At 38.9% G+C, this 26,003-nt stretch overlaps 1 protein-coding gene across 3 annotated transcripts in view; it reads right to left on the bottom strand.

The window, feature by feature from the left end:
• The window catches only part of STIM1 (stromal interaction molecule 1), a 222,357-nt gene that overhangs the window by 4,214 nt on the left and 192,140 nt on the right, over positions 1-26,003 (bottom strand). For 2 of the 3 annotated variants that reach the window (XM_074304975.1, XM_074304971.1), the window contains 7 exons: positions 22,125-22,302; positions 15,958-16,135; positions 9,574-9,741; positions 8,560-8,660; positions 7,854-8,089; positions 4,630-4,722; positions 2,835-2,901 (listed from right to left, as the gene is read on the bottom strand). In XM_074304975.1, coding sequence (XP_074161076.1) covers positions 2,835-2,901; positions 4,630-4,722; positions 7,854-8,089; positions 8,560-8,660; positions 9,574-9,741; positions 15,958-16,135; positions 22,125-22,302 — 1,021 coding nt within the window. The remainder of the gene's footprint in view (positions 1-2,834; positions 2,902-4,629; positions 4,723-7,853; positions 8,090-8,559; positions 8,661-9,573; positions 9,742-15,957; positions 16,136-22,124; positions 22,303-26,003) is intronic. The other variant, XM_074304976.1, reaches the window with a different exon arrangement.

Genomic DNA, 26,003 nt, shown 5'->3' with positions numbered 1-26,003 from the left:
GGGCTAGGAGAGAAATCTAAGGGAAAAAAAAAAAAAAAAAAACAGACAAGGAGTGACAGGCAGGGTCTCTGTTGGCTCCCAATAGCAGCTCTTAAACTTCAACCCACTGGGCTGAACTGGAGAGATTCTGCTGAAAGCCAGGGAGACAGTTGTATTAATTGTACAAGGTCAAGGTCCATCTTGAAGGCTAAAAAAGCCTTCTCTGACTATTCTGTTTTTCCTGGATACCTTTTATAGGGTCATATACTTTTTCACCTTTGGGACATCTATTTTGCAACTTAAGAATCTTACAGAGTTAGCAGGGGGCTAAGGTTAAGTGACTTGGCCAGAGTCACATAGCCAGAATGTGTCAAAAGATAAGTCTTGAACCCGGTCTTAGTGACTCGCCAGCTTTCCATTTGCTACTTCCTATGCTCTTCTACAACTATTTCCTAAGTAAGTACTCCAGCACAGAGAAAGCAGTCCTGGGTCAGGAGTTAGGAACCCATCTCCAGCTCTGACACTCAGTGTTTCTAAGGTCCTTCCAGCTCTTCTGCCATTCCTAGTGATGTTATAGCTGTCTATGATTATGTGCCTGAGAGTCTTGTTTCCCTAAAGGCAAGGATCATATAGGGTTCCATCTTCCCCTTTCTCTCTTCCCCCAGCACAATTGTGGAGTCAAGGATAGGATCCCCAGGAAATACTTATATTTTGCCCACACACAAGCAGTTGAATTGATTTTAGTTCAACAATTTGAGATTTACTAAGTTGAATTATTGAACTGAAAAGAAAGCTCCCAGGTGAGGCTTCCTAAGGGCTGTATGACCCCCTTTCCCAGTCCCACCTGTGGCTTTACTAACCTTACTAGAGAGCCTGTTTGTCTTTAGAGATGATCCTCTGAAGCACGTTGCAAAAGAAAACCAAGTGGTGAATGGAGTTTGTGCCAAGATCTGTCTGTCTTTGTCTCCCAAGCCCCCTCCCCTCCACTGCCAACATGCAAGGTCTGGGGCCTGGGACACCTAAGGGGAGGCTGAAGACTGATCATCCAACAAGATATTCACAGAGCCATCCCTCTTTCTGGTCTGAATCAGGGTCTGTCTCTTGTCAGTCACTGTCAGTGGAATGCCAAGTCACCCCCTATGCAGAGGTAGTAAAGGAATTGACATGGAGAATGAGCATGAGGATGTGGAACTATGGGAAATGGTACTCCCCAAATCCTATCTTCCACTGAAAGAAGATAGCTGATAGCTGGATGGGGCCTATTCCTGGTACCATCTGCCAAGGATTCAGGGAGTTTAAAGCTTCCAGGGAAAGAGTATGAGAGGAGCTTAGAACTGTTTGGGCTGAAGTAAAAATGTTTTTCCTTTAACCTCAAAGTTACCTTTCAATAACAACATACATTAGAAAGGATGGCCCAGTACTCTAAGTGCCACTGGCAAAATTCAAACTAGTAGTTACACAAAGGCTATCTATACCTAAACTTTGCTAGGTACCAGGATCTTCTTGCAAGGGCAAGGTATCTCAAGAAGCATGGGAGGTCCTCAGCCCAAACCATGTACAATATGGAAACAGGAGTATCTGGGAATCAAGCTGGTATGAAGGTATTAATCCATCTGGGGTGTGTGTGTGTGTGTGTGTGTGTGTGTGTGTGTGTGTGTGTGTGTGTGTTCAACGTGAGAGTGGGGTGAAAGTTTCAGTATTCCTCAGTGAGGAATGAGATAGACAAGGGAACCCTGCCAGAGTAGGGAGGGATAAGGGAAGGAAACTTGACAAATTACTAAATCATGTTCAGAACTCCTGAGCCATACAAGGAAGAATTAGATTCTGGGCTCAAGATTTGTCATTAGCTCCACCATCTCCCACCTTCAAGGGCCTTGTGCCTGGCTTAGAATGACCCAGAATGCCAAAGTATTCCTATAGAGAAAAAGGCCTCAAACTTTGCTAGGCTAAGGACCTGCTTGGACCAGGGCCTTTTTCTAGAAAAGTTGTGGATCCAGCCAATAACTCCTAGATGCAGCCTCTCTCTCAGAGAGAAAGTTAATGGGCTAAGCATGGATGGGAAGGGAGTAAGATTGAATTTCTTTTGCAATTTGCTCATGGGGTTTTTTGTGGAACAACCTGTGTGACCTTTAGGCAAAATCATCTAAGTCTTTATTTCCTCTTCTAAAAATAAGGATCTGAAACCTAGTTCTATGTCCCTATCAAAACTATTACAAAGACCCAATGAGAAAATGAATGTAAAACACTTCAGAAAGTTAAAAGCACCAACTATGCAAAGTTAAGGGAACAATGTTATTGTTCTTAGGCAGCAAACCCAAAATATAGAATTAGAGAGGTGGAAGTTGGGAGTTGGCTAGGGTCTTCCTGCTGCCCTGTCATGAAATGAGGCCCAGTAGAAGGGTCCAACTTGACTCCCTTGGACTTTGGGAAGATTAAACTGGTAAAAGAAAGTGAAATTAAATCAATTAAAAGGTTGGTTGAGGGGAATGAGGCACAAACAGCAGCTGGCAGGCACAGACAAAGGGAAAAGGCAAGGGACTGAGGCAGGAGATGTATACCCCAAGCTGTCGGATCGATAGGACATCCCAGACTGGGCATCGGGAGGGGGCGGGTCAGGGTAGGGATCCATCTGGAGGAAGTAAGCAGTGCTGTGGTGGTAATAGACAGGGTGGACATGGAAAGTAGGAGCAGAAGTGGAGGCGGTAGAGGAGGAGGAAGAGCAGGAGGAGGTGACGGCTGATGGAGGACTGGTCCCGTGAACGTCGGAACTGAAAGACTGTCCAGAGGAGAGGCTGCGCATTCGCCGCAGAGACACACGGCCTGGCACGTAATGGCTGCCCTCGCTCTCTACCAACCTCTGCGATCCCAGGACGTGCTGTGGTTCCACCAGACGTTGCCGGACACTGCTGTGCAGGCTGGGAGCTGCAATGAGAGAGTGGTTCCCAGTGAGGCCCCAGTCCTGCTTCTCCTTCCCCCTAAACTTGCATTGTAGCCCTGCTCCTGACCTCTCCTTCTCCCAGGCCTGAAAACGGGGCCCTCCCCTCCCCAGGAACTGTGTGAGTAAAAGAGAGGATGCCCATGAAGCAATGGTGCTCCCAAGAGAAGGGTGTAGGGACAAGGTCAGACACTCTGAAGGAGGGGAAGAGACTCGGGGAAGGATTACTGTAACTGGGATCCAAGCAGTTAGGAGGGGGAGGGGCAGGAGAGGGCATGTGAGAGGGCAAGGACCTAGAGGGTGAGAAGAACCAGCCCTTGCCAGGGACTTCCACATTGTGCTGGAAAAGAGAGGTGACCAACCTAGGAAGGCGGCCCAGGAGTCCAAGCACAAGGAACAGCCCACACCCCTGGAAGAGACACACTGTCCATGAAACTAAGATGTCTGCACCCTCCTCAGTACACAACGGAAACAGTTTCATCCCAAAGCAGGGGTCCTGAGAGCCCATCATTGTCCCTTCTTACTCCAGTGGAGTTACTTAAGGAGTATAAAGAAGAGTAGCACCATTCTGGAGCTGCCTTCTAAAGGGCTTAGTGGCAGGAATCAAGAGAAGGAGGAAAATAGAAAGTTAAGAAAACAGCAGAGAAAAGTATAAAAGGTAAGAGATAAAGTCAGGGATAACAGAACGATTAAAAACCAGAGAAGCTAGAGAAAAGAGAAGTGAGGAGAAAAGAAAAATAATAAGATGGAGTAATAGTAGTAGTTGCTAACTTTTTGATAGCACTTTAGAATATACAAAATGCTTTCCTAAGAACCCCACCAGGAGGACAGTATTGTAGATATTATTGGTTGCATTTGACAGAAGAGGAAATTTCGGACCAGAGAAGTGACTGGACCAAAGACATGTGGCTATTAAGTGTCAGAGTGTCTTTCTGTTATAGAAAGAAGAAGAGAAAGAGAGATGAAGGAGGAGAGAGAGAGAGAGAGAGAGAGAGGGAGAGGGAGAGGGAGGGAGGGAGAGAGAGAGAGAGAGAGACAGAGAGAGAGAGAGAGAGAGAGAGAGAGAGAGAGAGAGAGAGAGAAGGAGGGAGGGAAGGAGGGAGGGAGGAAAAGAGAAAGAAAGAAAGAGAAAAAAAGACAAATCAGAATTAAAAGGAAAAGATGGAGAGGAAAAAGAAGAGGGAGAGAAAAATAAAGGAGAAATAGGGTAGAAAAAAGGGGAGAATGAGCAAAGAGGGAAGAATCAAAGAAAGAGAAAAAGAAATAAAGTGGGAGAGAAAAGAGGCACAAAAATGCAATAAAAAATGTAGGACATTTCTCCCTCTCCTCTCCCTCCTCCAGCTCAAAGACAATTGTGAGCATTTCTGTTAGGAGGAGTCAGTATCCCTTTTCCTGTGAAAAAAGGGTCTTGTGGACTATAGGGTCCCAAAGAGAGGCCAAATTTTGGTTCCTAGGAGAGCACATCCTCCCCACTCATAGTACTCATTAAGCCTGCCCTCATCATGCCTCCTTTTCCCAGACCCCACTGGGAACCCCTGGGGTAAGTGGGCTGATTCTTCTCCACCCACCCATGCCTCTTCCTGAGGTTAGTAAGGACAGGCTGTGTTGAGGGACTGGGGATGTGTCAAATGGTTGTTTCAGAAGCAGGAAGGGGCAGAAAATCGGTTAATCCCAAATATGGGAGGAAAAGAAACCCCAAAGGAAGATCATCAAACCCGGGTATTTCCAGAGGGACTGATCATCCGAGCTGACAGACGCCGAGCACACAGAGCGATCACTGAACCTGCGCCCCATCAGCCAGGCAGCGTCTGGGGGGAGCCAACAGGGCCGAGGGGAGAAGAGAAGCCAATTTACAGGGGGGCTGGAGCCTTCTCACCAGCAAAGGGAAGAATACTCACAGCCCATTTCTAGGGAACACCGGAACAAACTGAACCCTTAGCTATTTTCCCAGGCATTACCCTGCCTTATTCAGGGCAGAGAAGATCCTCATCCACACAACAGTTCCCCAACACCTATGCCCTTCCTTCCAGGAGTTATCAAAAGCTAGTAATTAGTTGCATGACCTGAACAAGTCACTTCATAAAATGAGAGAAGCTTGGGAAGTTGGGAAAGTTGGGGAAGAGTCCAACAGGACTTGAGAAAGTCTCCCTCTGTAATTGACTGGTCAATCCAGCCTCTGCCAAAAGATTTACTGTGGTGAAGAACTCACTACTTTTGAAGGCAGTTCATTCCACTTTGAGACCATAGCTCTAACTATGAAAAAAGTCTTTTGGCTTATTTTTTTCATTATGTCTAAATCTGCTTCTCTATGATTTCCAATCAGTGTTCTTAGTTCTGTTTTTTGAAGCAAAGCAGAATAAAATCCAATCCCTTCTTCATGTAGTTGTTCTTCAGGCTTATCATATCCCTCCCTAAGTTTTCTCTTGTATAGCCTCAATCTCTCTAACCTTTCAGCTGATTTTTATAAAGCATGAACTTCAGACATCTCATTCTCCTGTCTCCCAGTTTTTTAAAGTCCTTAAAACATGGAACTCAAAATTGAATATTATTCTCTCTGACAGGGGCTTGACCAAGGCCATTCTGGGCACTCTGCCTTAACGTATATACCCCAAGGTCATTAGCTTTTTAACTATAGATTCATATTAAGTTATTCACTAAATATCTCACATCTTAAGAGGAAAAATTATTTGACTTTGTTGTCTACCTATTTAAAAAATATATGTCTTCATACCTGCTTTGTATTTTGATGACAGACAAGATTTCTAAGGGAGGATATATTTTAAAAAAAAAAAAAGAAATCTAATCTGGAGCTGTTAAGACAGGAAAGGGAGATAATTCCCAGTAGCACAGGTAGCTGATGGGATCTCACTTGAGTTGTGCTATCTCTAGGTCCTGCTCTTGGCCCTTTCTTCTATGAGAATTTCTAAGATCCAAGGGTTAGAGATGCCAATTTGATGTAAGCCTCAAGCCAGACCAGGTCCCATCTTCAGCTAGAATCTTCAAAGTTACTAAGGAGGCTTCTGCTCATCTTTTATAGATCAGAAAGGAACTTTGAGATTATTTTATATATGAAGAAAAGTGAGGCCAGAAAAGGCCCAATAACTTGGCTCAGTATCATACAATGATTCACAGAGCTGAAATTTAAGCCTAGGCTCTGGTGCTAGTATTATTTGCAACATACCACCCTGCCTCTCTGGTGAGCTGATAACATGAGGCAACATGGAAAAGCCATTGGCAGGAGATCTTTACTCTCATGATTTCTTTTACTATACATGTACAGGGCAGGAGGGGGTGGAGATAGGAAGCTCCTAGAGGAGGGGTACAGGCTCTGCAGGATTCTGGGATCAATTTGGCTCTCTGAAGAAATCTTATATAACAGTAAAAAAGATTCCACTTACTCACTACAGTGAGTAAGGATTAAGAGGCATCTCCACCACTTCAAACTATTCATCCAAAACCAAATTGAGGTTCATTTTAAGGAACAGAGCTGGGATCAAGGTGGGAGGGAGTTACATGGAGGAAGAGAGATTTCAACTCAATAAAATTAATAACTTTCTAATGATTATAGCTATCACACAACAATTTGGAAGAAGAGAGTTTTCATCCCTAGAGGAGTGAATTGCCTATACAGAAGTTGATAAATGACAAGAAATTGGAGAGGGATTCCCAGCACTGAAAAGACTGACACTGTTGTTGTTCAGTAATTTCAATCATGTCCTGCATGATCCCACTTGGGGTTTTCTTGGCAAAGCTACTAGAGTGACATTTCCTTCTCTAGCTCATATTACAGATAAGGAAACTGAGGCAAATAGGGTTTAGTGCTTTGTCCAGGGTCACACAGCTGGTAAATGTCTGAGGCTAGATTTGAACTCAGAAAGATGATTCTTCCTAGCTGCAGGTTCCATAATCTATGCACCTAACAGATTTTCCTCCATAAAATCTCTTGAATTTTAGGGTACCTAGAGTATCTAGGATATTGATTTTTCCTCTCTAGGAATTTTCAGATTTCCTAAAAGATAGAGAAAATAACTAATTAATATTATTTTATGGAGAAAGAGAAAATATAAAAGTTCCACTCAACTACTTTCAAAATTAAGAACATAGAGCATTTGAAAATAAAATTCAATCTTTTAATGATAGTTAAATGACAGATAATTAAGGGAAGTAAGTGAAAAAGGAGAGGAGAGAGACAAAGATATACAGGATACAAAGCTAAGCTAACTCTGCTTACCCCCTTATATTTTATATTGATTATCTGTGTACATATTCTGTGTTACTAAAAACTGAGTTAAAAGGGACCTGTACTGAATATTAATAGCTCATGAAAGGTTAAATTCAGTTTAAAAGTGGTCAAAACAAAGATACTGAGGCCCAGAGAAGGGGAAAACTTACCCAAAGAGCACAGAGCAAGTGCTCCCAGGCTCCCACTTCATAGTTCTTTCAAAAATAATGCATTGGTTCCCTAATCCTTGAAGAAAGGGACTATACTGTATTCAACTTTGTATTTTGAGTAGCTCTCCCTTTCCCATATGCCAAAATAGAGCCTCCTACATGTGCTCAAGAGAAATTTGAGGACTACATGAATGAATGAGAGACAAAAAGACACAAAGAAAAAGAAGCACGGCAGAGACAAAGGTAATAGCAGAAATTATTTATGACATAGGATGGTAGCACTGAAAATTTTTTTAAAAACCTTTTTTTTCTTTTTAAAGTTGTGTTTTGCACAACTACAGATATAAGTGGAGTTGTCACTTTTTGTTGGCTAACCTAGGAGCTGGATTGAATTAGTGAAGCTAGAGGTTCCCCACCACATCTTTACTGCCAGAGGAAGCCAGACCCTAACCTTCCCACAGACACTAAGCAGCATCTCCCAATTAGGCTACTTGGATCTTTGGCTGCCCTTCCTCTAGGACAACTTCCCCACCCCAGTGCTACTTACACTGAATGGACACTGGTGATACAATTTCCTCATCCATGTCGTCCACATCATCTGTCATGATAAAGTGTGAAGGATTGGGGCGGGTGCTACCCATCCAGCTAGGATCAATGTTGAGGGCAGCCACCAGCGTGTGAATACCAGGGTTGTTGACAATTTGGAAACCACAGAGCATCTCAATCTGCTGCCATCGGTGCAAACGCTCCCTCAGTGCTGCTGTCACTTCACTCAGGGCTTGCCTGGAAATAGAGCCCAGACAGGAGTAAGCTTCAAAAAGCATAGGAACCTCCCTTTTCGCTTTATAGGCCTGGCCATACTTTGGCCAGATCATCTCCCACTCCAGCCCAGCCTGGTCCCAAACCAATCATGGGAATGACTGTCCCATGCCAAAGAAACCAAGAAATAAGAAAACTAAAATCCTTGGTCTAAAACTTACCCATATTCATCCTAGACAAGATAGCTTTGGAATCTGAGCCTGAGAAAAGGCCTGCCACAATTCCAAGGAGGAAAAAAAACTGGGAGGCCAGTTTGGGTCAGGGAAAAGCCTGAGAAACATGGAGGCAGGAAACAGGGTCATATCTTTATTTCTGAATTATATGGGAACGAAGGTACCAGGCCTGGAGTCCCACTTCCAGAGCTGCCAGTCTTGGGGAACAGTCTTGGGGAACAGTCTTGGGAAGTTCATCATCCAAAAATAGGAGATACTTACTTGGCTGTTAAGATTTTGTGATCTACATCATCCAGTGAAGAGCTGTGGGCCACATGGAAGGTTCCAAACAAGGTGTTTCTCTTCTTTTTAATCTTCTCTGCCTGAAAAACCCAAGATGTGTTCCCTTAAAGGGAACAGGGCTCAAGAATGGGGCCCACATTGAAACCTATGGTAGCAGAAATATTCTCCTCTGGCTAGACACATGACAGTGTATACCAGTTGAAAGTAAGAGAATAATGATAATTTTAGGCAATTGCTCTGAGAAAGATATGTTTTATCCCTGACTAAAAGGTTGTTCCAGTGCTACTCAGCCCCTAACCTGGGCAGTAAAGAGCCCAGCCCTATTTCCAAGGCTCAAGTCCTAGTAGTTGCTGCATCTGTTTGGATCTCAGATGTCAGTTTCTCTTTTCCTAGCCAAGGGCCCAAAAGCCAGTATCTCTGATGGAGGCAGGAAGATAGCTCTTCTTCCTTCTCTTCTCCTGGGACATATTCAAAGAGTAACTTACATTCTAGAACATAAAGCTTTTCAATTGTTTGCTCAAAATATAGTTGATATAGGTATAATTATTCCATTTTACAGATGAAGAAAGTTAGTCTCAATGTAATACAAGGCTTATTTTCTGTCAAAAGTAAAATGGAAATGAGAATATTGATAGCAACTAACTCACGGGATAGTTGTGGAGGCCTAAATTATATAATAAAAATGATACAATAATAGTAATACTCCATCTTCACGAAGTTCTTAAAATTTGAATACACATCTAATTTGAGCTTCATAACTATTCTGTGAAATAGATACTAGATAGGGACGGGGACTACACTTTTTATTCCACTGTCATAGAAAGAATTGCCCTCCACCAATGCAAGTTGGCATATTCTTTCTCTGCACCTTTGAGCTGCCATATTTGTCACAACTGATAGCTACCCAGAGCCCTAAGAAATGAAAGCCCAGGGTCACTTGGACAGTGTGTATGCCAAAGGCCTGCAATACTCGTGAGGGCCTGATTTTCTCACCCCTTCCTTGGCCACCAGTAGCTGCTTCTCAGCATTCTGCTTCTTAATGTTGTAGTATTGCACCTCCACCTCATGCGTCAGCTGCAGCCACTTCTGTAGGGCTTCAGGGGCATACCAGGAACTGTGGGACTCCAACTCCTTCTCAGCATTCTTCAAAGCCATGCGGACCTACAATGGCAAGGCACAGCGTACAGGGTCATAGTTTCCATTTTATCTCTAGTTCTGCCAGCCCAACTCCACTCCCCAACTGGACAAGAGCCAGAACCACCCGAGATCTATGGAGGAAGATTGAACAACATACATTTGGACAGAGTTTTAAGATTTACAAAGCACTATTCTGACAACCATCTTTTGAGGCAGAGAGCAAAAGTATTATTATCTCCATTTTAAACAGTAAACAGATTTAACGAAGTAAAAATATTTCCCAGAGTCACAGAACTAGTGCCAAACTTAGGCCTCCTGATATCCAATTTCATACTGTTTTTTTTTAACTTAAATATTAAAAAAAAAAAATGTATATGTGTACAGCAGAACATGAGAGGATTCCCAATATAAAGCAATATATTTTCATTTCAAGAAAGTCTATTAATACAAATACTACATATTATGTTCAGATGTCCCATTTTGCTTCCTTGTAGGTTTTCTTTTATTATCTGCTGTACACTTTTTACTTTTTTCCTTTCCTCTTCCTCACCCCCACCCAAGAAGTCTATATATATATTTAGAGAGAGAGAGAGAGAGACTTCTATGTGTATATATATATATATATATATATATATATATATATATATATATATATATATATATACACACACACACACACACACATACACAAATATACATATACATACAAATATACATTAAGAAATATCTATAGGGGCATCTAGGTGGCACAGTGGATAGAGCACCAGCCTTGAATTCAGGAGGACCGGAGTTCAAATTTGATCTCAGACACTTGACACTTCCTAGCTGTGTGACTCTGGGCAAGTCACTTAACCCCAGCCTGGGGGGGGGGGGAGGGGAGAAAGAAATATCTATAATCATATATACATATATATATATATTCATACACATATGTGTAAGACTACTTATTGTATGATGCTTATTTCTACTTGTCCTATTTCTCTGAAGATGGATATAATATATATGTCCAAATCTTTCTGTATTTTTCTAAATCTACTAACTCATCATTTCCTATACCACAGCAATATTCCAACCTTATACTGTCAAATTATTTTAAAGGGTTTAAAACAATATTGATTGACATTTAGTGTAGTTTCCATCTTTTTCTCTTCTGATTATATCTATCTGAGCTTTAATTTTGCCTGGAATCATGGTTACTACCTTCTGCTTTTTTTACATAATAGTATTATTATTGATATTTATGTCTGTGTGCATTTGTATAACATTTCCTGAAAGCAACATATTGTTGAGTTCAAATATTTAATCTGTTTCCATTTTGTGGGTGAACTCATGTAGTTTCCATTCTAAGATATATTTATTTTATGCCTCCCTATTTTCCTCACTATCTTTCTCACCCTATCCTTATCCCTCATCATTTCTCTTCTTTGCTTTTACCTCTCACTCTATTCCTATCCCTTCTAACTCCTCTATTTTACTTTTACATACTTTACTGCCTTCCTATTTCTTTAACTAAGAATTACTGAAACTAAGTTACTAAAACAATTACTAAACCCAAGAATCTTTCCACTGTTTTCCCCCATTATCCCCTTGCTCACTTGTTTCTATCTAGAACTTTTATACTCTTCTAAATATATATGTTGTTCCCTCTTTATTCTATTCCCATTAATCTACATACCTTCCTATATTCCTCCCATCCTATTCCCTTGCCCTCTTAATTCTTTATAAATTTAGAAGACTTTTATTTCCTTCTAAATGTACATATTCTCTCTTTAACCAAGATCTGATGTTGGTAGGTTCTCTCTAAAAATCCTTTATCCTTTTCTCCCTTACTATCTTATTTCTTTCTGAATTTAGAAAACTTTTATTCCTAGATAGATATACAGACAGATATAGTTCCTTATTTAATCCATTCCCAATAAGAATAGGATTCCAGCCCTCCTCTCCTTTGTATGAATTACTTTACCTTTTCCTACAGTTTTACATTTTAGAATCTCATCATATTTAGCTCTACCTCAGTCTTTCTTTTGAACTATCCAATTACTAATGACAATCTTAAACATATGGTTTATATTTCCATTTATACAAAGTAAACAATTTGTACTTATTGAGTCCCTTGTAATTAATTTGTGATGTTGTTTTTCTCTCCAAAGATATTGTATGTAAAATTTTCTGTTAAATTCAGGTCTTTTTGCAAAATCCAAAAGGCTGGCAAGTCAATGAATTTCCTTTTTTTTTTTTTTTTTGTTCAGGATTTTACCTCAGCTAGGTATGATATTTTTGGCACAACTCCAATTTTTTTGTTTTTCAATAGTGTCCCAAGATCTGCAGTCTTTTAGTGTAGTCAGTGCTTGGCCCTTGTGTAATTCTAATTGAGACTCTGCTGTATTTGAGTTGTTTTGTTTTTTTTCTTTTTTCTTGTTACTTATATTTTCTCTATAACATGAGGGTTTGGGAATTTGATTGTGATATTTCTTTTTTTAAAAAAATTTAATTTCTGTTTTATTTATAATTTTGCTATATTCATTTTTTTTAATATTTTGAGTTTTGTTATTCTTTACATTTACATTGTTTTAACTATTGTGTATTACTTTCAAAGCTCTGCTTACTTCATTCTGGATCAGTTCATGTTGATATATCCATGTTATTCTGTATTTTCTCATACATCATTACTTTTAAATCATAGCTTTCTATTTTCAAAATACATGCAAAGATAAATTTTCAAAATTCACCCTTGCAAAACCTTATGTTCCACATTTTTCTCCTTCCCTTCCTCCATCCTCATTGCCCTAGACAGCAAGTAACCCAATATAGGTTAAACATGTGCAATTCTTCTAAACATATTTCCACATTTATCATGCTGCAAAGAAAAATCAGATCAAAAGGGGGAAAAGATGAGAAAGGGAAAAGAAAAACAAGCAAACAATAAAAAAGGTGAAAATACTACAGAATTGTAGTATTTTGTTGTTATCCCACATTCAGCCCCTATAATCCTCTTTCTGAAAAAGCTGATATTCTCCTTAAACTACTTCCTCACACATGAAAAAAATCTTTTCAATTATTAACGAATTTTAATTTGTATACTATCTCAGTATTAAGGTTGTTTGTTGTTTTTTTTTTTAATAAAAACAAGAAATTTATTACATAATATCTATGCTGGCTCTCTACACCACAAGTCTATTGGAATTGGCCTGAAACACTTGATTGTTGAAAAGAACCAAGGTCATTAGAGTTGATCATCACATAATCTCGTTGTTATTGTATACAATGTTCTCTTGATGCTACTCACTTCACTTAGCATCAGTTCATGAAAATATCTCCAGGCCTTTCTGAGATTATCCTCTGATAATTTCTTTTGGAACAGTAACATTCCATTAAATTCATATACCATAACTTGTTCATTGTCTATAATATTTCTGCAGATTTTCCTTTTAGGATTTTTTCCTATTTCTACTTTGACTTCTTGTTCTAACACTTAAGGACAAACAATTTTTCTTTAATTACTTCTTGTATTGTTATATCACAATTCTTGTTTTGATTGTAGCTTTCGGGTAGTCTGATTATTTTTGTTTTCTCTTATTGATCTGTTCTCCAAATCTGTTGTTTTTCTTATTAAATGTTTCACATTCTCTTCTGTTTTTTCATTCTTTATATTTTGGGGCTTTTTTATTTCTTGGTCTCTTATAACTTGACTGACTTCTTCTTGCCAAATTCTAATTTTTAAGGAGTCAATTTTTAACTTAAGCTTCTGAATCTCTTTCCCTTTCATCATCATCTTGTTTTTCTTGGGACTGTTCTTATTTTTAATTTTAAATTAATTTATTTGATTTTAAGGATTTTTTTAATAGTTCTTTTATGAATTCTTTTTGGTCAGGTAAATTCTTTGTGGGTAGGAGAGGCTCTTTTTGCTTGGGTATCCTTCTCTGAAGATGAACCCTGGTCTTCTCTATTTCTACATTTTTCTTTTTGTGGAATGTTTATTGTCTATGGTTTGGTTCTTTTTGTATATAGTTTGTTTTATTTATAGCAACTTATCACTATAATTACCTCTAGCTGTAGGGGATGGAGATGGTACCTCAGGTCATTTTTACTGTTATTCTTTGAGCTTTGTTCTAGGCCCAACCTCTGAACTCCTTTCCCCCTGGAACCACAGCCAGGGCACCTTGAGCACACTATGCTGGAAAAATACTTGCTCCCTGAGAACCCTCTAATAGCTAAAACCTTCAGTTCTTCCCTCTGGCCTGGAACCAAAACCAGTAAATAATTAAATTAAAAATAAGTAAGTCAGTCTCCTGTAAATGAATGCCCACAGCCATCCGCTTTCTTGTCCCACTGCTTCTGCATTCATTCATTTGCAGGTTCCTTCTTAACCAGGGCCACAGCTCATCATCACAGCTATGCCTAGCATCCCTCGTCAACAAAGGTTCCCTTAATTTTTCCCCAGTCAGATGCTCAACTCCCCACACTGTCCTCACACAGGTCCCCAACTGTGGCTGAGACTAAGGCAACCTCTCAACTCAGCTACCCCAAGGACTCCCCAACTGTTGTCCAACTAACCTACAGGTGTTTATACTTCACCAAACCTTTGTCCTGGGATCTTTCTTCCGATCTTCTCTAGTTGCCCCAGACTACTACACTGTTTTACACCAACTCTATTTTTGACGTTCTACATTTAATCTAAGGCACTTTTCTGTCTTGTTTGTGGAAGAAATTTGGAGAGTTTGGAATTTTCTAAACTATTCATCAATCTTTCTAAGAATTCTTTCTCATGCTGTTTCTACTATCCCTCACTGATAATGGGGAGTCCAAAGACCACTTCTGGGATCCCTCCTCAATCCATACTGAGCAGGAGGCAGATCTCAGGGCCTGACTTGGGGTCAGCATTGAAGCTAGCATCTGGGAGGAAAGCTCCTTTACCTAGACAGAATGTCAGCTTTTTGTATTCACCAAGTCTGGGCCTTCTCCCATTTTCTCCCCTTCTAGCTCCAGAAATTGTATGATATTTATATCACAAGAAAGTGTGATTGTTATTGAAAGGACCCCCCAGGATGTCAGTCAGGGATAGGACTAAAACCCAAGTCTTCCCACTCTACCACTGTTGAATTCAACAAATGTTCAAATATTCTGAGCCACGTGGGAAACAGCACACTGGTACTACTTGCAAGAGTCTTTGCCCAGGATTTCTTCTATTAACTCTATGTAAACTTCTCCTTAACTTTTACTTAGGGATTTCTCTCCAAAAGGCAAAGATAAAAGGTACTGATTTGTTTATTTTTGAAACAATGTTCAAGGAACAAAAAAACTGAATTATTGTAAATACTAAAAATCTAATTTCATTACATTTGATACCATTTAGAGAGATGGAAAGAGAAGATGACATAACTGTATGGGAAGAGGGTGAAAATAGGAAACCAGGATAACATGAAAGAGACACACCTAAACTGAAGGGAGGAGAGAAAGGACAGGCAAAAGGAGGAAGAAAAGACACAGAATGAGAACACACTGAAGGGAGAGAGAAAGGCTAAGTAGGTTTTTATTTTATTAGATATCATCCATTGCTATGCATTTGGTTTAGGAGCCAGTGGTTAAGTGTGTAATCAACTCTTATCTACTATCTTGTGAAAAACTGATTAACCACAACTGCTCTAAACTTAAGACTTCTCAATCAGGGGTTAACTGGCTTTGTGCCATGGACCCCTAAGGCAGAATGGTGATGTCTATGAACTCCTGTTCAGATGTTTTGCTGCCTATATTCAGAAATGAAGGAACTGCTAAATTCTACTTAGAGATTGGTAAAAAGTAAAGATAATTTTTCCCGTTCAAGTTCACAGACCTTCAAATCTAACCTATTACTATGATTTAAGAAATTTTCTCCAGAAGCTCTGCTATAGAATAACTAGATCAAACTACCCAGGGAAAACTAAATAAAAATAATAAGAATAAAAGTTAATAAAAATAGTAGTGGCCACAACAATAGCTTCAAAGTCTTTGTTTCTAATAATAATCCTTCAAGGCAAATATTACTCTCATCTGACAAATTTGTCCGAGAGTTAGGGAGCTGAACTGACTTGTGCAGAATCCCATAAAAAATTAAGTGGCCAAGCTAGTTGTGATTGGACTGCAATGTGTGAGAAAAGTCCCATCTCTAAAGCAGACCCCATCCATGCCATCTCACCCTTACATTCTTGGTCTCATGTGAACAGTCCTCCCTCCTCACCTCCCATCCCACAAAGTCCATTTTACCTGTTCCAGTTCTTGCTCTGCATATTTCTGGCGGCTGAGCTCATTCTCTGTACCCTCACGAAGTTCACGAAGCCGGTGTGCCTCCTGTTTAGCAATGCTGATCTCATCTTGTAATTTTTTCTCCAGGTGTACCTTTTCTACTTCCACTGTCCGATGTTCCTCCTGTGCTTTCTGTAGCCTGTGGGAAAGGAAGAACTACATTTTATATATTCCATATCATCCTCCTTCATCCTGTAACAAATCTATATGGAGAATTTAATGTGCCTGGACTTGAGCTGTAAGAGAATTAGGAAAATATATGGATCCTTGTCCTGGGCTAGGCTATGCTATATGAGAGACAGCCAATGCAAGAGGAATACACAAGAAAACTTGGACTTAGAGAAGACACAGAGAAAAAGAATTGGGTCTCGCTTAAAGTCCAAAGGAACTAGGTCCAAATGGAGATGTAATAACAACAACCCATTACTATAATGATTTTCTTACAACAAATCTGTGAAATTGCTAATCTGCATCTGTGAAGGAAGTTTCCATGCGAGGGAATGAAATCCTAGGCTCAGACCAAAAATAATTTTAAAATGTAAGTCCCCCACTGATACAATGTTGGTGGAATTGGGAATACATCCAGTTATTCTGGAGAGCGATTTGGAATTATGGTCAAAAAGTTATCAAACTGTGAATACCCTTTGATCCAGCAGTGTTACTACTAGGTTTATATCCCAAAGAGATATTAAAGAAGGGAAAGGGACCCATATGTGCAAGAATGTTTGTGGCAGCTCTCTTTGTAGTGGTCAGAAACTGGAAACTAAGTGGAGGCCCATCAATTGGAGAATGGCTGAATAAATTGTGGTATATGAATATTATGGAATATTATTGTTCTGTAAGAAACAACCAACAGAATGATTTCAGAAAGTCCTGGAGAGACTTACATGAACTGATGCTGAGTGAAATGAGTAGGACCAGAAGATCCTTGTATACTTCAACAACAACACTGCATGATGATCAATTCTGATGGACGTGGCCATTTTCAACAATGAGATGAACCAAATCAGTTCCAATAGCGCAGTAATGAACCGAGCCAGCTACACCCAGCGAAAGAGCTCTGGGAAATGAGTATGAACCACTACATAGAATTCCCAATCCCTCTATTTTTGTTCACCTGAATTTTTTATTTCTTTCACAGGTTAATTGTACACTATTTGAAAGTCTGATTCTTTTTGTACAGCAAAATAACTGTATGGACATGTATACATATATTGTATTTAACATATACTTTAACATATTTAACATGCATTGGTCAACCTGCCATGGGGGAGGGAATGGGGGTAAGGAGGAGAAAAATTGGAACAAAAGGTTTTATAATTGTCAATGCTGAAAAATTACCCATGCATATATCTTTTAATAAAAAGCTATAATAAAAAAAATGTAAGTCCCCTAAGGAAGGGGTGAAGAAGCTACTATTAGTATTTCATACTTTATTGGGAACTGGACTTAAAAGATTAGAACTTGAACTATTGAGTTCTGATAGGAATGATTAGAGTGAGAGTTTGGACAAGATGCTGGTCAGGGAAGAACACAGTCCTCTATGGAAAAGATGGAGCACTATATCTGAGGCAAGTCAAAGACAATTTGGTTTGTGATCCTGGGCTTTGAACAGGATAATCTTCAATAGGAGTAGATGTAATCAACTAACTTGGGTTTTACAAGTTCAAAAAAAACACTAGAGCTAACTACTTCGGGTAGCTATGTTCATTCTGAGTGAAATCATGTAGTAGAATCCACTACCTTAGTAAGCAGCAGGTTCCCTCCACCAAAGGCAAAGACTGCATATATTTATCCGGGATGCTGCAGAGGGGAGTGCTATTCAGGACAAGTTGCAGTAGATGTTTCCTCCAACTCTTTATAATTCTGAAATTTTGATTCATTTCTGTTTCTAAATCCTATGATCTGTCTTCCTGGAGAGGCAAGGATCTGCTGACCACCAGATGGCGTCATATATCCTAGTTACAACCAGGGATGAGTCTGATTGTCTTCCAACCTAGTTGTGGAGCATGAACTTTTACAAGCAGGAGTCAAAGGTAGTATTAATGGGGAAACAACAATATTCAATGTCTCCTGAAAGGGCCATGGGTAGTGCACACTTAGATTTCTTGTCACACTTACCTTTTACTCCCACTTCTAGGGCTGCCTCATCCATGTAGCAAAAGCACTAGATCTGAAGTGAAGGGGAAACTGGATTCAAATCCCAGACCTGACACTATCTATGTGACTCTAAACAAATCACATCTCTTTGTACCTTAATGTCTTCATTTGTAAAATGAAAGGATTGGGCTCAAAGGTTTGTTAAGATCCCTTCCAGTTCTGACACGATAACATTCTTCTCTTTTGGACTATAGAACCATAGATCCAGAGTTAGAAAGGTTGTTGGAAAGAGAACTATATAGAATTTTAAGGTGTTTTAGAAATAATTTTATGGAGGAAAACAAGAAGCCTAGCAAAAGAAAATAATGGTAAAACTCTAGATTATATTATTAAAAGGATAGTGAATGTCTAGAAAGGGAAATGGTAGACCCAAAAAGGAAGCTGATTCCAGGAAGCAGAGGGATGCCAGACTAATTCTCCATTTTTTACCATATTATTATATCAAGGGAATGATCTAGATATACTTAGTAGACTAGAAGCAAATTATAATTTTATAATATCTCCTTTAATCTCCTCTTTGTGCTCCATGATTCCAAAGTTCCATCTTTAAGGTTTTATATTCATTCACTCCTATGGTTTCCTCCCCCAACCTGCCAGCCTAGTTCTCAGCTTCCTCTTCCAAGGGGACTGGAATAACCTTCTCCCTAGCCTTTTCCCACTTAGTCTCCTTCCTTTCAGCCCTCTTACAAACACAACCAAAATCAATTTCCCAAAGCCCACATCTGGCCAAATTTCTCTCCTATCTGGGAATTTTTTAAAAAGTTCTCTATGGTCTTCAAAAACACCAGATTGGAATTCAAGGTACTTTTGCCTTCACCTCTCTTCATCCCTCCAATTCATTCCAGTTCACTTAGGGGAAAGCAGAAGTCTAATCTTCTATATGATAACCTTTCAAATATTTAGATTCACAGAGATAGAGTAGGGATGAGGGGACCACTGAGATCAACTACTTTATCCCTCTCATTTTAAAAAGTATATAATTATTACCTTTTTTTTTTAAACTATTACCTATATTTCCCAATGTATTACTTCTGCCTCCCCCCCAAATCATTCCTTATAACAAAGAAAAAATGATAAAACAAACAAAAAACCAGTATAGCAAAATTAATCAACATATCAAGAGAGTCAAACATTCTATACAGACTTGCCTTGTTTAGGAACAAGCTTAGTCATTATTATTTCATAGCAGTTTTAAATGCTTTACTATTACTGTTCTTTTGCTGTAGTCATCACATATATTATTTTGCTAGTTCTGCTAACTCCACTTTGCATCAGTCCCTGTGTCTTCTCTGTATCCAGCATAACTATTTCTTGCAGCACTGTCATCAGCCCCTCATTTTAAAGAGAAGGAAGTTGAAGTATCCAGAGATCAAGTCACTTGCTCATGGTTACAGAACAACAGGACATAACAGTGGCTCTGGTGCTCACTTGGCGATCCTCCTATTCTTCTATAAGCAGAGTGAACATGATTTCTTTAATACCTGATCCCTCTTAGAGCCTATCCCACTCTGGCTCCTCCAGAAGTAGCCTTTCTTGCTCTATTCCCCTTCCCCTCAATCCCCTGAATATCTTAGCGCCTGCCTCTCAACACTCATCTCAAAGGAAATGAAATCCATTGCTATTCATCCCTTTACTTTGCATTTGCTCATGTTCTATTCCCCAATAGAATTTAAGTTTCTTGGGAGCAGGGATTCTTTATCATCCAGTGCCATGAGCATATAGTGGTTGTTGCTTAATAAGTAAACAAAACTGTGTATATAATAATATTAAATTATCAATAACAGTGTCAATTATGTCATGCTTTTAGGTTTGAAAAATACTTTATATGAACTTTATCATTTGATGCTCATAAAACTCTTTGAAATGCTTATAGATTATTATACACATTTTAGAGATGAGAAAACTAAGGCTGCAAAGTTAAGCAACGTGCTCATGGTCATGCTCTTGGTCAGATGCTAATCAGCATCTGAAAAAGTAGGATATAAACCTGAGTTTGCTTACTCAAAACTCAATATTCTAGCAATATTCTTCTGATCTCCCTCTCCTAAAAGGAGAAGAGTGTAGCTTGAGGGCAGGGAGTGGCTCCACTGGAAAGAGTGCTAGATTCAGAATCAGAACTCTGATTATTTTGCTTATTTAGCTATGTTCTAAGTCACTACATCTCTCTGACAGAAGGGCCAGTATTCTAACCATTGCGGCACTTAGCTGTCCTAAAGATCTCTGGGTTTCAGTTATTCATTTTTAAAATGAGAGAGAGTTGGACTAACTGGTCTCTACAATCCCCTTCAATTCCAGATCTAAGATCCTCTCTCTGATTTTACTGGAGCATATAACAAATGTGCATGCAGTAAGGTCTGACTGAAAGCTGTTCTCTGTAGTCATATCTATCTTGCCTTTTGCAAATTATTTCTTATTTTCTTAAACATCACAAAATGTCAGAACTTGAAATTATCTGGCCTATTTTCTCCATTTTTAGATAGGAGAAAGGCAGAATGGCATAACAGAAAGGGGCCTGGATTTGTATTCAGAAGACTGTATTATGATGATCAATTCTTATGAACATGGCTCTCTTCAACAACGAGAGGATCCAAATCAGTTCCAATTGATCTGTAATGAACAAAACCAGCTACACTCAGAGAAAGAACACTGGGAAATGAGTATGGACCACAACATAACATTTCCACTTTTTCTGTTGTTTGCTTGCATTTTTGTTTTTTCTTCTCAGATTATTTTTACCTTCTTTCTTAAATACAATCTGTCTTGTACAACAAGATAACTGTATAAATATGTATACATATATTGTATTTAACATATATTTTAACATATTTAACATGTATGGAACTACCTTCCATCTAGGGGAAAGAGTAGAGGGAAGGAGGTGAAAAATTGAAATAGAAGTTTTTGCAAGGATCAATGTTGAAAAACTACCCATGCATATATTTTGTATATAAAAAACTATTTGAAAAAATAAAAAAGACCTGTATTAAAATTCTAGCTTTGCCATTTACCACAGTTTTGATCCAGGCAAATCCCTAGCCCATTTGGGATATTGGTGGTCTCTGTAAAATTAGAGGATTGAGTTAAATGATCTCTAAGACCTCTTCTGGCTCTAAATCCTAACCCAAAGCCTTGAAGCCAAGAAAAGATGTTTTTTCCCCCCCTGAGGCTGGGGTTAAGTGACTTGCCCAGGGTCACACAGCTAGGAAGTGTTATATGTCTGAGACCAGATTTGAACTCGGGTTCTTCTGAATTCAGGGCTGGTTCTCTATCTACTGCATCACCTAGCTGCCCCCGAAAAGATTTTTCTAAGGTCACATAGGCAAGGAATATGAATGAGATTTGGATTAGATATAAGAAAGAATCTCCTAATGATAAGGAGCATGTAAGAACTGCAATATAATATAAAAGGCTCTCATGAAAGGCTCTTTCTGAAGATGTGAAGAAATTAATTCCATTTAGCTGCCCAAAATCATGAGTACTGCCTGAGTGACTCACCCTTTGCTGACTATCATGGCCAGAGAATTTCATGATCATATGCAGCAACTACCAAGGTTCAGAGATAGGATGATCAAATCAAAGATAACACTTTCTTTTGGGAGGGAGAGAGGGTTTTTTTTTTTTTTTTTAAATTCTCGGACCAGTTTGGCAGGATGAAAAAAACATTGGATTTAGGAGACTTTAAGTGCCAGCTTTGTAATTAACTTTTTTGTATGACACTGAAAAAAGTAACTGACCTCTCTAGCTCTGTTTCCTCATTTATAAAACATGAGGTTGAAATGGATGTCTTTTAAAGTTCCTTCTAACACTTAAGGTCATGGGATCCAGAGTAAGAGAACACAGAGATCATCTAGTCCAATTATTTCACTTTACAAATTAGGAAATTGAAGCTCAAAGAAGTGATTTGTTCTAATAGTTGGCATCCCCTTCCCCCTCCCCTGACAGTAGTCTTTAAAGACCCACTCATATACCTCTCCTGGAGGTCATGAAGGCTCTGCTCAGCTCTGTGTAGTCCCTCCAGGTCTTTCATCATCTTCTTCATATGCTCCTTAGAGTATCGATTCTGAATGTAGGCAAACCAACATCCACCCACCCCAATGACGATGGACACAACGAGCATGAAGTCCTTCAAATGGTTATGGCGGGTCACTGCAAAAAGGAATAACAGGCAGTTAACATCCCCCAAACCAGTTCACTGCATGTTTCTCTCCTGCATGTTTCTGATGAGCAGGACTAAGAGAGGGTATATAGGGTCACCAAATAGAAAGAGAATCAAATAAATCCTTCCTGGTATTCTGCCCAAGTCAAAGCCTAACCCCCTGTCTCTAAGAATCTCCCATGATTGTTTCAGCGTCTATAAACCTCTCTTTTTCTGAGCCTCTGAGGCATTCAGTCTAAATTAGGCAAATCTGACACATGTTTATTAAGTGGCTACTGTGTGCAGGGCACTGTGCTCAGTACTCAGGCCACAAAAATGAAAACAACCTTTTCTCTACCCTAAATTAAAATTAAATGGAGGGAAAAGTAAATATACACAAATAACTGATATTTATTGTCTAGTATTTCAAGCCCTTCATCATCTGATAATATCATCTTTCCAACCTATCTAATCTTTTTTTTTTTCCTACTTGTACTCTATATTTCATTCAAATTGAATTCTTTGTCCTACATATACATCATGTAGTCAATTTCCAGCCTTTGTGCCTTGGCCTACATTGTTTCCTATGTATAGAATGTCTTTCCTACCATTTTTTTAAAACAAAAATTTGGTTGATATCTTTTGTTCCTATTTCACTCATTTCTAAATATATCCTCCCCATTACAAAGAATAAAATTTAAAAAAAAAAAAAAAAAAACAGCTTGGATAAACTACCCAACACATTGACCAAGTTTGACAGTATATGTAATGTTCCATATGCACAGTCCCTCATCTCTGCAAAGAAGGAAAAGTCATTTTTTTCATTTCTTCTTTGGGGCCAAGTTTGACCATTAAAATTCCAGGATTCAGTTTCTTTTTCTTTTCTTTTCTTTTCTTTTTTTTTCTTTTTTTTTTTGGTTTAATTATTTCTACCCAATGTTATCATCATTGTTTATACTATTTCTCTGGTTCTGCTTATTTTGCTTACTTATATCAGCCCTCTATCACTTTTACCTATTGAATTACTACTCACATTTTTAAAACACCATATCAAATACCACTTCCTCCAAGAAGCCTTCTCTGATTTTCTCAGCAGGAAATTACTTTCTGCCTCACACCTTATACAACCCTTTGTCTATACTAACAATGTGCTTCAATATATAACAGTGTATACTAAGTTATCTGGACAGCCTATCTTTTTACTTTTATTTACTTTAATACATGGGTCAGGACCATGTACTTTGCATATTGTATATTGTACTTTTTAGCTTTCCACACCCAATACAGTGCTTGGTATAAGCAAAGATAAGAGAAACATAATACTTTTTTTTTTTGATCTCAGGTCCTCCTGAATTCAGGGCTGGTGCTCTATCCACTGCTATATATCCACTATGCCACTTAACTGCCCCCACTTAACAAATACATTAAGAGAAATGCAATCATAGTAGTTATTCTTTATCCTGCCATTCTAGGCCCTGTTTATATATAATCTCTCCCCTATCCTCATAGCCAAAAATTCATACTCTAATCTCATTGTTCCATTCTCACTTATATACCTTCATCTGCTGTTCTTCTGACCTATAGGGCCTTTCCCATAGGTGCTTAAAGAGACAACCCAAATCTTAATTCTTCCAGAAATCCTTCCCACATTCTGTAAGGGCTTCTTCCTCTTATCCCTTTATGTTCCAAAACACAAAGTTGGAACCTCAAGAAATTCTCAAGACACAGACATGTAGTACATAATAGTAAGTACCTTGGCCAAATCTCAGACCATCCCTAGAGATAGAATGTTGGGGGGAGATGGATTATTACCAGCAAGATACAATTCATTTCTACATAAATACATTAAGTGCCTCCAATAGGAGGCACTTTTCTCCAGGACTTGGAGAAAGAGAACAGGGGAGAAGGGAGAGAAGTTTAAGAAATAAAAGATATAAAAAGATAGATGCTAATGAAGCAGAGCACAAAGTCAAATGCTAAAATAAGTACCACACATGCTAAGGGCTGTGACAACTCAGATAATGTTGAGTTTTCTGAGAGTTGCAGTCCTCTAGAAGTCTTCCAGGAAAGAGGACTCATGCTGAGCTTCAAAAGATGTTTAAGAGCTGCATGACAGAGGGAAAATTAGGGGACTGAAGCAGGGTCAATAAATACAAAGCAAAGAGAAATGATGCTGGTGTGTATGATGGGGAAGCTGACCCCACTGGGATAGAAAGACTAAAATGTGATGAGGAACATCCGAGAAATCCGAAGATGAGTGAAATGGCAAGATCCAAAAAACAACGACCTTTATGCTTTTGGCTTTATGGTCCAATTCCTACAGTGCTTTTGGCTAGCCTCCCACAATACTGGCAGGGACAAAGGGCCCCTGAAATGTAACAATAAAGGCCAAGATCAAAGACATCCAATATATATTTGCTGAGACAATTGGGGTTAAGTGATTTGCCCATGGTCACACAGCTAAGAAGTATTAAGTATCTGAGGTCAGATTTGAACTCAGCTCATCAGTCTGCATAACCGAGCTTCCCCACACTAGGTTGTGCAATACATAGAGCACCAGCCTGAATATATTTTAACAATCATGTAAGGGGTTCTTCCCTTTGAGAATCAATGAGATATGCTAAAAGAACACAGAATTTAGAATCTGGGTCAAGCCTTGGTTTTGCCAACCACTGGTCATTCGACTATAGAAAAATTAAATTCTTCTACTGTTTATAAAACAAGGAGACTGAATTACATGACCTCTAAGGTACCTCTCTAGCTCCAATATTACATTCAAGGTACAAAAAGGTCATAGGATCTAGTGCTAAAAGGGATCTTAGAAGTCATCCAACCCATTCACCTCATTTTAAAGATGAGGAAATTAAAACCCTAAGAGGTGAAATTACTTGCCTTTGTCCAAGGTCATTCAGGTAAGTCTTGGCCAAGTCTTAGTAGCAGGGCACAGAACCTGGTAAGATTCAAAAGGGTTCCCTAACTCCAAGTCTAGTGTTCAAAAGGGTACTATACTATGTTGCTTTTCTTTTAGCTTTTGACTAACTATATTCTATCCAATTTCAAGATTCTGATACTATGAATCATTACTTGTCCCACTGTTTTAATGGAAGGAATTATCTATAATTGCATTAGCCCCTAAATCAAACTATGTGCTGGTAGCCCACAAACTGGAGAAATCAGCCAATATCCTGATCTTTAAATTACAATGGTAGAGAGCCAAATCCCTATGAGTAGCTTGTAATCAGAGCAGAGCCCCTAATTAATTTAAATTGTGCTTCTCCAATTTACCTTATAGAGGAGATATCTGCATAGTTGTTCTTTTAGATCATATGATGTTTCTGCTTTTTTCACTTCTCTAACCACATTTCCCTCCCCATCAAAAGAGCAGGCCTTTAAAAAATTTAGTAGAGAATTATGGAGGTGAGGAATACCCTTAATTCCCCTTTCAGCTCAACCCTTTACATCAAATCTGATAGCATAAGTAGAGAAAGTTACTAATGCAAAAATGTTGCTTATTGCAATTGCTTCAGACACAATAAGCTACATTAAGAACTGCAATTAGAAATGTAGACAGAACAAGCTTAGGGCAGGGAGAAGGTTGGGAAGAGCTACAGGAAGACCTGTAAGTTTAATATAATTAAAATATCTCTCATTTCTATAACACCTTATGTTTTGCAATGTATTTTCCTCACAATAACCCTATAAGATAGGTAGG

Source organism: Sminthopsis crassicaudata, chromosome 3, assembly GCF_048593235.1.
Source record: "Sminthopsis crassicaudata isolate SCR6 chromosome 3, ASM4859323v1, whole genome shotgun sequence".
In the NCBI taxonomy this organism is placed as follows: domain Eukaryota; kingdom Metazoa; phylum Chordata; class Mammalia; order Dasyuromorphia; family Dasyuridae; genus Sminthopsis; species Sminthopsis crassicaudata.
The sequence above is the reverse complement of the archived record's forward strand: the minus strand, read 5'-3'. Positions and strand labels throughout refer to the sequence as shown.